We start from the raw sequence: 13,692 nt of genomic DNA on the forward strand, positions 1-13,692 counted from the left end.
GAACAATGGGTAATTTTCGGAATAATGGGATGTCAGAATTATGACATGGCACCTATTCTCTGCGTCTCCTCACAGAACGGCTCGGTTTAATTTCAGCCTGAACATTGTTGAAACAGCAGCTGATGTTGCTGCAGTGAGAAGTTAGCGGCGTGAGATGTCGTCCAGGCAGGAACGTTGTGTTGTTCACAGCATTGTTTCCATATGACATGTGCTCTGTCTGCTGACTTCCACACTATTGACTTAGAGTAAATAAAGTATCCTCATCATCTGCCTGCTGCTGTTTGACAGTGACAGACTTCCAAAATAAGCCATAACTTAAAGATGATGATACGGATCAATGTTTTTACTTTGTATCAATGATATTGAATCGTTGATCATTAAATCGATATATTAGTCTAGATCGCTGGATCGTTACACCTCTACTGGAGTTTGTAGCGGAGTGTAAATATGCAGCACTCCCATTGCAAAGACTTAACAATTGGCATTTAACATCAGACTAAAACACCAGCAGGTGTCGGGTCTGAAAGATTTGAATCCTCGGTACAGTACGGTCCTCGAGAAAGAACGAGTACTGTCATGTTTTCGGAATTTTGGCATCATCTTGGTGCCAAACAGAGGTGGACGAAGTACCTGAAAGGTGAACTTGAGTAAAAGTACAGATTTCTGACCAGAGAATGACTTTGGTAGAGAATAAAGTCACAGAATATGACTTGAGTGAAAGAATTTAAGTATCTGATTTTTACTGCATTTAAGTGTCGAGTAATTTTATGATCCTAAATGTACAAACATTTTTCAACAGTATTGAAAGTAAAAGTACAAATTAACGCAAGTAATAAAAAAGCAAGTGGTCAGAATTTTACATGTAGATTCTGAACATGTCAAAATGGTGAGAAGAAGTGACACCTGAGGAAAGACGAGATCTTTTTAAGGAGCAAAATCCATTTTTTTTTCATTTAGTCATCCGTCCATCCCTCCATCCTTCCCTGTTTCGCAGTAACAGAGATGTGTAGGGGAAATGTGTGGGAGTAAAAGTGAAAGTTGACAGTAGTGCCCATCCCTACTGCCGAACTGTGAAACCTGACTGTGACGACACAACCGTCCCTTCTCTTTATGCACCTGTGAAACAAACGAGACAATGTGTTTATATCATGTGGAACTGTCTGCCTTCAAGGTGACGCTAAAAGTCTTCCTGTGTTTCAGGGTTAATGATGTCATCCTGAGAGTTAACGAGGCGGATGTTCGGGATGTGACCCACAGCCGAGCCGTGGAGGCCCTGAAGGAGGCCGGCTCGCTGGTCCGACTCTACGTCCGCAGGAGGAAACCCGTCTCAGAGAAAGTGATGGAGATCAAACTGGTGAAAGGACCCAAAGGTGACAGAGGGTGAAACCATTAAACATCCAGTGAGCATGTGCAGAAGCTAACGTGTCGAGCGTCCTGTAGCTCCTGTAGTGGAGCGTACAGACGGGGTGGATGTGTTGTCGGATCGTCTCGGCTTGCCGAGGAGCTTTAGTGAAATCCCTCAGGGCCTCATGATTATTCAAGAAGCCAGGCTCAAGAACAAAGCCTCGGTTTCCACGGAAACATCCTAAAATATGCTTTTGTGCATTCATGTGCCCTGATTGGTGTCAGTGTGTAAAATTGGCAGCAGCATGTGTCAGTGATATCTTCTAAATCTTACTGTGCAGTGAAGGTAGGTGCTGCTGCTGGTCTAACGGTCCCCCCACCCCCACCCCCCCCGGTCCTGGTCCTGGTGTGTTGCAGGTCTGGGCTTCAGTATAGCAGGCGGAGTGGGGAACCAGCACATCCCAGGCGACAACAGCATCTACGTCACCAAGATCATTGAAGGAGGAGCTGCACATAAAGACGGGAGGCTGCAGATCGGAGACAAACTGCTGGCTGTAAGAACCTTCCACACAGATCTGTGTCCTGTCACAGCTTTTATCCAACATGTCCACTCGTCTCGTGACGTTTGGAATCAGTTTTATGGGCTCAGATTGTCGAAGCATGTTGTATATTATTTTAAAAAAGATTAAAAAGATTTTTTTTTCTCTTAAATATCATTTGTCTGATAAAACATAAAACCTCAGCAAAGAACAAGTAAAGTTAACTGGAAGACCTGAAAGAAATCAGAGAGGCTGAAGTGGACACATTTAGTCTTCCTTCGAATAGTGGTGGTAGTGTTTGTAGTAACGTTGGTGGGAGTAGTTTTAGTGGTAGTAATGGAGGTAGTAAATGGTTATTATTTTACACTACGAGTCACATTCACACACGCATTCATACACTGGTCAAGGCTACCATACCAGGTGCCACCTGCTACTCAGTTTTTACCACACTCACACACCGATAGAACCTTCGGGAGCGATTTGGGGTTCAGTATCTTGCTCAAGGACACTTCGACATGCAGACTGGACGACCCGCTCTACCTCTGAGCCACAGCCGTCCTAACTGTACGTTCAAACCAGAAGCTTCCAAAGAGGCAAAGTCTCTCGCAGACATCCAAGAAGCACAACTGTCAAAATATTTGTGGCAGCTTTGGTCGCTCTAGTCGCTCATCTCGTGAATCATTGAATGCTCGATCGTGCTTATCAATTTGAGGGGCTGTCCACACCAACGCGGGTATTTATATAACCGTGACTCTTTGCTCACGGTTTGGCCTTTCATCCACACGTAACCGCAGTTTTGGGCCCCTGTAACCGGAGTTATTTGTAACCGGAGTCCAGGGTGAACTTTTTGGAAAAGTTCGGTGTCAGCAGTCACGTGTGGACAGGATAACCACAGTTATTTTGTCTCGTCTCCATTGTATGACATCACAGTGTGCGACGTAAACAGAAAACAGCTGTGTTATTACCGATCCAGAGTGTGCGAGAGACGATTTGAGGATGGACCTAAACAAAATACTGCTGCTATTTAGCAGCATATCAGCACTTTGTGGCTGTATCATACAACTAACGCTACTCATCCAGCAACAGAGGCGCAAGAGTGTGCTATTACGGAGACTGCTCCAGCTGCATAATAGTACCCCAGCACACGACACCGCTTGTGACGTTTTACTGCCTTCTGATTGGCTACAATGACCTTACAGTTAGGAGTTATATCGCCACCTACTGCTTTGGCATGTGTATTACATTGCTTGATAGTGGAATTTGCGGTGTCATGTGGACGGAGGTATTTTTATTGCACCGCTCGTATGGACGCAGATTTTTTAAAAACTGGAGGCGAAAAAAGTTCTGTTTTAAAAATACCCGTGCTCGTGTGGACTAGGCCTAAATGAGGCGCAAAGCGACTACTGGCTTGAAAGCAGCGTAGTTGCTGCTTGCTGTTGTCCAGTCAGAAAGTTCATAGTGTGTTGATAAAGTGCTTTGCAGTGTGTCATCCCATTCAAACCAAGCAAGGAAGACTTGCATGCTACGTCGCAACATTAGCCTGCAGTTCTCTTCTCTATTACGAACATTACACACTTTAAATCTCACCAGACCAACCAACTACCTCTGCGACGCCGTCCCAAGCCTCATTCTTTTTATTTTGGTCTCTGTAACCGAACAGCGACACATTATGAAGGACTGAGTGGGCACGAACGCAAGTAATCAGCTTCTTGATATCCATTGTCGGAACAAGTGTGCTGTAGGAACTAAAGTTAAATGGCTTGTTCTCTGGGACCCGCTTCATCGAAGCATGTCAGCATTACGATTGGTTGTCGCCAAACCGCGTCAAAGTTATTACCATAAAGTTAAACGAGTTGTAACTCCCTGCCGGACCGCTCCGGTCGCTTTGTCGCGTCCAAGCCGCGCGGCTGACGACCAGGTTGCCCTAGTCGCCGGGCTCTCATTGAAAATGAATGACCTCCACCGTTTTGGAAGCTCTGGTCGCTGTTGGTGTGAACGTACAGTTGCAGTTGTTGTGGTGGTGGCAGTAGCACTAGTAGTTGTAGTAAGCAGGGCTCGACAGTGCGAGCGTTTCACTCGCATTTGCGACTAAAAATAGGTGTGTGCGAGCTGTAAAAAATATTTAGGGGCACATGTGCACATAAAAAAATCAGCCGAAGCAGCCTATATTTTTGTCAATAAAAAAATATGATAATCTAACCGCAAATGTTGGAGGAACTCCAGCCGCCTTCCCTCTTCCCTCTTCCCCGTGTGACATAGTTATGGGCGGTTTTCCAAGCCACTGTCGGCACAATGAATATAAGTCCCACTGTCGGCAGGGTGGAAATAAGTCAAAGCGTGGCGGAGAAGAGGGACCGGGAAAAGCGGCGGACCTCCGTGGAAGCCTGCACCGTTCTCCACGGTACTGCTGCTGGGCAGGGTGGAGATAAGTCCTGCAGAGTGTCAGAGGACCTGGAGAATGTTTTAGGATAGTAATAACATTATATAAGATAATCATATTGCAAAGATAATATGTATAAGATAATAACATTAAAGACAAAATTAAATTGCAGTACTTTTTCAAAACTTGATGATTTTACCTTTCTGTACATTTTGTATACAAATTAATTAAATAATTTTGCTTGTAAATGTCTATTTGCATCACGATTTTACAGAAAACACATTATTTGATCAATTTACGTTGTGCCCCTAAAGTTCTTTGTGCGCTCCTTACTTTTTCAACTTAGGAGCACATGCGCTCCTTGGGAAAAAAGTTAGCGTCAAGCACTGAGTAAGGATGATGGTAGTAGTGGTAGTAATGGTGGGAGTATTTGTAGTGTTGGTGGTGGTGGTAGCACTGGTAGTAGTAGTGTTGGTAGATGTGGTTGTGTTGGTGGTAGTATTGTTGCTGGTAGTAGTAATGTTAGTGGTGATAGTATCAGTAGTAACAGTGGTGGTAGTTGTAGGTGTGCAGTAGTACCTAAAACCTGCCATGAAAAGATTCCCTTCCCTAAAACATGAGTCAGGTTTTTAAAATCATCCAACATCAGGAACTTTAACTCTGAAGGTTAAAAGTATTTTCATCATCGTATCATGAGCAATAAAACATCAACAAAACAACCTCTGTTAAACGTCACACACAGCTGTTATACAATAAGATAAATAAAGCTTTGACCTCACTCATAGAGGAGTGACCCTGTTACATGTCTCAGAGGAAGATGGAGGTCGATGGTGTGATGTGATGTAGTGTGTTATGAAGCAGTGATGTGTCTGTGCTCAGGTGAACAGTGCTTGCCTGGAGGAGGTGAGCCACGAACACGCCGTCACTGCCTTGAAAAACACTCCTGACGTGGTCTACTTGAAAGTGGCTAAACCCAACAGTGTCTTCATGAACGACAGCTTCGCCCCGCCCGACCTCACCAACTGTAAGTTTATTCCTCTGTACAGAGACGTATTTGTGTACGACTCTCCACGCTGGATAAAAGAGACGTGGATTATACTGCACACGTTCTGCTGTTGTTAAATGTGATCGCCTATGACTGTGTGTAGAATTGTGTATCAAGAATTCTTTTGTTTTTGTTTCTTCGTTCACTGTGGAGGCACGCAGGAAAAACGTTAAAAAAAATTTCTTTATGAATTCAACGTAACACAGGGTGTGTCACTGAGCTACAGATGTTCATTAGGAGGGTGAAGGATGCCTTTAATGACTTGTCTAATGGGACAGGAGGAGGTGCGTTCACGGACACAGTCCTAACGTTTCAAAACAAGGACAAACTCTCCATCCTCTCGGCGGCTTAACAAGGACATGAAGCCTGTTTTCTGGTTACTGTCTTCACACATCACACAAACCAGATTAACAGGTCCTGGTTCAGATTGTCCGGGCTGACTTTCTGCCTTTGGCCCTGAAGTCGTGTTGAATTCAGGAGGGACTGCAGCGTGTCTCAGATGATGGGGTGGTGATGATGGTGGTGGAGGAGTTCCCAGTGGTATTTATCAAACAACACGTTTCAAAGTCAAGGCGAGGCAGAGCTCTCAAACACATTCAGAGCACGGACCCTGGATTGGTTCCCAACGACTCCCCCGCTGAACCTTAAAGTGGAGACGCTGAAGGACAAACCGGTCCTGGACTGATGATGCAGGGGGAACGATGTCCAGCCGAACCGTCTGACCTGCAGAGAGCGAGGAACTGATCAGATGTTGGGTCGCTGAGAGGTTCAAACAGACTGGAGATCATCTGACCATCATAACAATAATAATAATAATTTATATATCTCAAAAACAAGTTTAAAAGTTGACAGACATAAAAACAAAATATAAAGCACAGTATTAGTTTAATATAGCTAAATATGAAAAGAGTAGAGATGATGAATTGAAATTTGAGAATAACCAAATTAATGGGAGCAAACAAACAAAAAAAACTATCACCGGTTACTTTCCTTTATGACTCAGTGTCTTTATGTGTCTGTTAGGGGTGCATGATTAATATTCATACTAGGGATACACCAATATGGATTTTATTCAACCGATACTGATACTTACCTGCATCTCATGGCCGATAACTGATAACTTTACATTTGTATTTTAAGCAGAAGTGAATAACGTGTAGTCTGTGTTCACCTGAGAGTCAGAGAGGCTGGTTTAATGTTCCACAGCTCTGACCGAACCAAATCAAACTGTTAACAAACACAAACAACAGGTGTGACTTTTCATACCTGCCAACATCAGGACCACCCTCACTGGCCCCGCCCCCTTATAACCTTACACGAGTGGAGTCTCCACTGACAGAGACAAACACTGACATCTGCTGGATCACATGTTCATATCGTCACGCCCAGGCGCCGTCTCACTGTCCCACCACAGACCAGCCCACAGCTACTGTTGACTCACCTCACACATTAACACTCAGCTCACACACACACACACACACACACACAGACTCGGAGAGGTGATGATACCAATAAGCACTAACTGTAGCATCACATGGCGAGCGGTTATTAATAAGTTTAACAACAGTGGAGCCTTGTAAAAGCTCGGTGTCGGATGTTAGACGCTGCTGCTAATTAGCTCGTGCTAACACTCTGGAGACGGTCCTTCAGCACAGTGTCTAACCTGTTTATCAGCTAGCTTGATGCTAACTAGCATCAAGGCGCTCTCCCTGTTTTCCTTTTTGAATGATGAATACCGACGACCGCCACCTGCTGTTACAGCGATCTGTTTGCTCTCACACAGGCCCAGAACATATGTGGTAGTTGGCCGCCAGCTGCAGTCACTGCAGCGTGTTCACATGCAACTTCTTGGCCGAGACACAGGTGACATGAGGCGAAACAACAGTCAGCTTTTGTCGCTGCTGGTTCTTGTAGTGGACACACACTGACGATGTGAACATGCCCAGAGTGGTGTAGGGGTGAGTTCGTGTACAAAAATCTCTTAACGTTTAGAGTGGGTCATTTTTTTCGTTTTTCCGCTGGGTGGTGCTATTGCATTATACCAGTAAAGCCCCAGTTATACGAATACCAACCGAACGGGCCATTTAACCAACAGTTACAGTCCGCCATCCCAAATTCTGGCCCCTGAGTCCTGACAGTAAGCTATGGCGAGCCTGTAGAAGCCTTATTTCACATGCATGTCAGCGATTTTCACCGGGGACGCATGCGAGTAATTCAGGCTGACATTACCTGTTTTTCAGCGAACTCCTCTGTTAATTTCATTAAAAGGCATGGCATATAGGTCCACAGTAACTTGTTATTGTTGTTATTATTATTGGGTCTTATAAGAGTGGGCTACAGTGAGTACCGGGCCATCAAATCACAGCATCCGCAGTGAGAGGACATGGAATTGTGTGCGCTTTTACGCATGCAGGTGTAGGTGATCATGGATATTTGATGTGGGAAAGATGTAGCCAGATGTGTTACCTGTTTTTAAGTGGCACCGAGATACGTGGCTCATCCGTCCGTCCGTCCGTAGCACGAGTCATATGCGCCACTTCACCACCGACCAGTGCATAAAAGTGCAAACAATTCTGTGTCCTCTCACCACAGATGCTGTGATTTGATGATCGGGTACTCATTGTAGCTCACTGGCGAACGACCCCCTTAACGAACGCACCAGGGTGTTTTTTGTTTGTTTTTTTTAAGATATTTTTTGGGCATTTTAGCCTTTAATTGATAGGACAGCTTAAGTGTGAAGGGGGGAGGGAGAGAGAGAGGGAGTGACATGCAGCAAAGGGCCACAGGCTGCAGTCGAACCTGGGCTGCTGCGGCAACAGCCTTGTACATGGGGCGCCTGCTCCACCACTAAGCCACCGACCCCCTTAACGAACGCGCCGTTTTAATAGAACGGAGCACGTAGGCACTGACCTGTTGCCAAACCTGGTCTCACACCATTTCTTGTCATATTCACAGTTAGTCAACAATTAGTATTACCGCCTCCCCCCTAAAAAAAAACAAAACAAAAAAAGTTTTTGTGTACTAATTTTTTATAACCGTTTATGATCTCAAACACGTGTAAACGTGTACACGGACTCACCCCTAGAGTGGATACACTGCAGCCTGTTTGCGGCTGTCTGCAGTGCTCTCTCTCAATACTGAACACATTTCAATAAATTGCTGTTCTTGTTAGTCACACTCAAAAAATGCTGAACTCACCCTTTTAAAAACAGCAGACATGAATCACTTGGTTTTAACAGATGCTTTTTAACTGTGAACAGTGAGCCCAACACGTACTAAACATGTTCTCCATGTTCAGTGAAAATCTCGACAAAGTCTAAAACAAACTGAGAGCAGTTGTAAAGAGATTAAAGCAGAAGGAGCATGAGCAGACTGCTGCTCCTTTAAAGCCCGTCTGCCAAATGTTCTACAGGCTGAACAACATCTGAAGAGACTGAACTGTAAACTGTGACACAGTCTGACTGACTCGGCACCCTGACCGACAGGAGGGGTCTGATTTTTGCAAAGTTTCCGGCCCCTCAGCTGATCATTGTGATGATCCAAACATGTCTGATTGAGTCTTTTACAGTCCCGACTGTACAGACCAAAACAAGAGAACAAAAAAGCAACACACTCACAACACTGGCGTTTTAATTTCAACTTACTAAGATCAACATTTTTGCAGGAAAGCATCCATATTTAAAAATGAAAAGGTGTTTGAGGATTCGGAGATGTGGCTGTATCAGCACTCCACCCATCCAACATCTACCATCAGATGCCTTTAGATCCCTTTTCTCCAAAGACCCCCCTCATCGACCCCCCACCCTCCTCTTCCTCTGCTGATGTCGAGGTTGAGACGCGTGAAGGACGAGCAGCAAATCCAATCAGCGAGCGTCGAGCTGCATCACTGCCGTCACTGTAGCAGAGCTAATCCACACAGCAACACTGCGGTGCACTAACGCTGATGTGCTGCCACAGATCCGAGCCGGAGGTAATGAATGAGAAATAATTCTGTTAAGTGTTCTGACTCCATCGTGGAGCGGCTCAGGAACAAACACAGAGGGAATGATTGTTGTGATGATGATGCAGCTGGCCGTCCCATCATCCCCTGCTCCGCTTATCACACGCACTGACTGGACAGACTGGATCAGACGATCAAGAGAAGTGAACAGATTTAATTTCCTCTGGTGTTCATGAACCTCAGGAAGAACGACGACGTGCTCCAGAGCCCACTTTGATTTTTTCAAAATTACTGTTTGAGAAGGTGAAACTGTAAAATTTGGCTTTTTTTTTTGGTTTGTAAATGAGCAAAACAACTAATCAAATACCAAGATTGATTTTCTTTTGGTTGATTAATCAGGTCATTATCTCTGAATGCATTGATCAACATGGAATTTTCCACCATGTTTATACCTCAGTATCGCTGCATTTAATGTCTGACTGTGTATCAAGCCTTCCTTTGGTAATGCTAGAAATCAATCAGCAATTATTTTGATTTATTTCACATCATCCAAAAACAGACATTACTATATTTAACATTTCTCACATATTTTACTTTTTTTCCCCCAGATATTTTATGAATGGTTTTTGGATATTATACACATTTTTATTTTATTTTTTACCATTTTTTCAGATATTTTACTTTTTTCATATAATTTATTATTATTTCGGAATTTTTTTAACAATGATTTTGGGATATTTTTCCAGGATAATTTTCTTACATCTTTAAAATATTTTACTCATAAGTTTTGGATATGTAACTTTTTTTTTTTTTTTTTTTTTTTTTTTTCAAAATAATTTACCAATAATTTCCAGATTTTTTCAGAATTGATTTACCGATAATTTTTTAATATTTTCTTTTTGATATTTTTGTTATTTGTTGTCTTTTTTTTCCAAATCTTTCACTAATAATTTTCAGATAGTTCAGTAATTATCTTGAATTGTTCATAATCATTTTGAGTTTTTTTATATTTTTGAGTATTTTACCTATAATTTTTGGACATTTACAGAATATTTTTTTAAATGTTTTTCTGCGCATTTTCAGATATTTTATTGTTGTTTTGGAATTCTTAACTTTTTAAAAAATATTTTTACTATACTTCAGTGAGTATTTTGCTTATAATTCTTGGATATTTTTTTCTCTGAATATTTTTCTTATAATTGATGTTATTGCCATACCACTGAAAATTAAATACATCACAACATTTATGGATATTGCAGTCTCACATTACTGTATGTCATGATGGGTGATTAAAGTCCTGAATCAGATTTTAAGAACAGAAACTTTTTAGGTGAGTTTTTGATGATGCAGCAGAAACAGACGCTCCTCGCTCTAACTTTCCTCTTCAGCTGAATCATTTTCTCCCCATCAGAGGAAACTCTGCGACTGTTTGATGCCTGAAACATTAAATCTGTCCGTGAACAAGTTTAAACTCATTAAGATGATCTCACAGCTGTATTTCTAACTCCTACACGTCCAAACGTGTGCCTGGGTCTCCACAGTGAGCACTCACAGCTTGTGATCAGACCTGGTCAAGTTTCTCACTCACTAGTTTAGTTTACGACCCCCTCGGCGGCGCCCGGCCTCGTCCAATCAGATGGTAACAGGAGCCTGACAGGTGAGTGCAGACGAGGGTCTGAGCAGGTGTGCCTTCAGATGGAGGGAAACTGTAGAGGCTGAAACACTCTCTGCTGCTCAGAGTAAGTGTGTCGGGAGGACGTGGACATGTTTTTACTCACTGACGGATGTTTCAGGTTATCGAAATAACTTTCTTCTTTTTACTTGGTCTCTGATGGAACTGGATTATTTCTAATGTTTGACCTAAATGCGCTCTCCCTCTGCGTGTCTCTGTTTCAGCGTACTCCCAGCACATGGAGAACCATATCAGCCCCCCCAACGTCCTGGGTCAGCCCCTCCCCCCGCCAGCATCCTCGGGACGCTACTCCCCGACCCCGAAGAGCATGCTGGGAGACGACGATGTCACCCGGTGAGGACCAACACATCTTGTTTAACCCTCTCTGACGTTTTCAGACAGCAGACTCAAAGATGGGGATTGTTATTCAGTGTTTTTTTTTCCTCAAATTTGGCACAAACTTCCACTTGGACTCAGCAATAAACTGATCAGATTTTGGTGGTTGCACGTTAAACATGAAGGTCACTGTGACCTTTCGTCTGTCTCATGTTCGTAAAAGCAGTATCTCAAGAACACCTGAGGGAATTTGATCAATGAATTATTTAGAATTTGGTGGTCAAAGATCAACGTCACTGTGACCTTGTCCATTGCATTCTTGTAAAGACAGTATCTCGAGAACGCCCCAAGGAAATTCTTTTCAGATTTGACACAAACATCTCCTTGGACTTAAAAATAAACTGATCACATTTTAGTGGTTGTATGTCAAAGGTCAAGGTCACTGTGACCTCGCATCCATCTCATGTTCGTGAAAGCAATATCTTACTAACACCTTGAGGGAATTTGATTGATGAATGAATACGATTTTGGTGGTCAAACTCACTGTCAATGTGGTCAATATTACTGTGACCTTTCATCCATCTAATTCTTGTGAACACCATATCTTGACATTTGGCACAAATTTGCGCTTAGATTCAACAATAAGCTGATTAGTTTGGTGGACAAAGGTCACTGTGACCTTGTCCATTGCATTCTTGTAAAGACGGTATCTCAAGAATGGCCCAAGGAATTCTTTTCAGATTTAGCACAAACGTCCACTTGGACTCAACAGTAAACTAATTTGATTTTGGGGGTTGTCCTTTCAAGTTCAGGGTCACTGTGAACACATTGGTCTCATTCTTGTGACTGCAATATCTCAAGAACATCTTGAGGAAAATTGAATAATGAATTAATTCTATTTTGGTGGTCAAGGGTCAAGATTACTGTGACCTTTAATCTGTCTAATCTTGTGAAGACCATATCTCAAGACGGCCTTGAGGACATTTTCTCAAGTTTGGCACAAACTTATGCTTTTACTCAACAATAAACTGATAACTTTTTGGTGGTTGTATGTTAAAGGTCAAGGTCACTATGACCTTGCATCCATCTAATGCTTGTGAAAGCGATATCTCAAGAGTACCTGGAGAGAATTTCTTCAAATTCGGCACAAACATCCACTTAGACTCAATGAATAAGCTGATTAGAATTTGGTGGTCAAAGGTCAGTGTGACTTCACAAAATATGTTTTTGGCCATAACTGAAGAATTCATCCACTAATTCTGACCAAACTTGACACAAATGTCTAACAGGATAAAATAATGAAGGTCAAAAGGTCAAAGGTCAGCTTGACTGTGACATCATCGTGTTTAAAACTGTGCTGATTGTAGTTTAACACACCCACACACTGATTTGATCATCAAACAGTCACGTCTGAGATATTTACAGAAAAGGAGCAGGTGTGTGTTTCAAGTATCAGACGTTCCTCAATAAATTTAGCAAATACTTAATAATGTTAGTGTAGAAATTATCATTGTAATGTGTAAAGTACGTTGTTATCAAAGATACTTAATGATAAAATAATGTTGTGTTTGTATTTTTAATGCTAAAATCCCTCTTTACAGAGAGGCAGAGTATTTTGGAGGGAAATTGTACTTTTACAACAGCTGTGTGCAAAAACAGATAAGAGACCAAAACAAATACAGACATGACTTATCAACAGTCTATAATAATTTATTGAACCTGGAAACATGCAGAGAGCAGCTGATGTTCAGTAGGTTAATGTCGCCGCCCTCTGCTGGTGTTAACCTGCAATTACACACAACACCACCGTCACTCCTGCACTGACGCACACTCACCAGGTGTTATTACAGCTGTAAAAAATCAGGATGATTGACAGCTGTGTGTGAGGTCACACGACGTCAGGATGATTGACAGCTGTGTGTGAGGTCACATGACGTCAGGGTGATTGACAGCTGCGTGGTCCCACAGGGAGCCCAGGAAGGTGGTGCTGCACAGAGGAGCGACAGGACTGGGCTTCAACATCGTGGGCGGGGAGGACGGAGAGGGAATCTTCATCTCCTTCATCCTCGCTGGAGGACCAGCTGACCTCTGTGGAGAGCTGAGGAAAGGAGACAGACTCGTCTCCGTACGTACACACACTTTTATCACACACCTTTATCAGTTTTAAATGTGTTATAAAATCAATATCAGTCTAAGCTGATGCCATATTGACTATATTTTCAGAGCTTTATCATCACGATTCAGAGGGTAACGATAACAGAAATAATAAAACGATTATCGATGCATCAACAATTTATTTTTCTCTTTCTTTTGACTTCAGACTGTATTTTGGGTGATCCATCATTAAATAAACAGATTATTTGACTTGTCCAGGTCCCTTCAGCCTACGTCCATACCTTCACTGTTGAACCAGGGGGCGCCAGTTGGGTTGGGTCC

The 13,692-nt window shown here is 42.8% G+C and overlaps 1 protein-coding gene across 16 annotated transcripts in view; it reads left to right on the top strand.

Moving 5' to 3' along the window:
• The window catches only part of dlg1b (discs large MAGUK scaffold protein 1b), a 185,264-nt gene that overhangs the window by 144,619 nt on the left and 26,953 nt on the right, over nt 1-13,692 (top strand). For all 16 annotated transcript variants that reach the window (XM_049599534.1, XM_049599519.1, XM_049599520.1 and 13 more), the window contains 5 exons: nt 1,201-1,370; nt 1,762-1,898; nt 5,143-5,287; nt 11,145-11,274; nt 13,225-13,381. In XM_049599534.1, the coding sequence (XP_049455491.1) occupies nt 1,201-1,370; nt 1,762-1,898; nt 5,143-5,287; nt 11,145-11,274; nt 13,225-13,381 (739 nt within the window). The remainder of the gene's footprint in view (nt 1-1,200; nt 1,371-1,761; nt 1,899-5,142; nt 5,288-11,144; nt 11,275-13,224; nt 13,382-13,692) is intronic.

Source organism: Epinephelus fuscoguttatus, linkage group LG15, assembly GCF_011397635.1.
Source record: "Epinephelus fuscoguttatus linkage group LG15, E.fuscoguttatus.final_Chr_v1".
NCBI classification, from domain to species: domain Eukaryota; kingdom Metazoa; phylum Chordata; class Actinopteri; order Perciformes; family Serranidae; genus Epinephelus; species Epinephelus fuscoguttatus.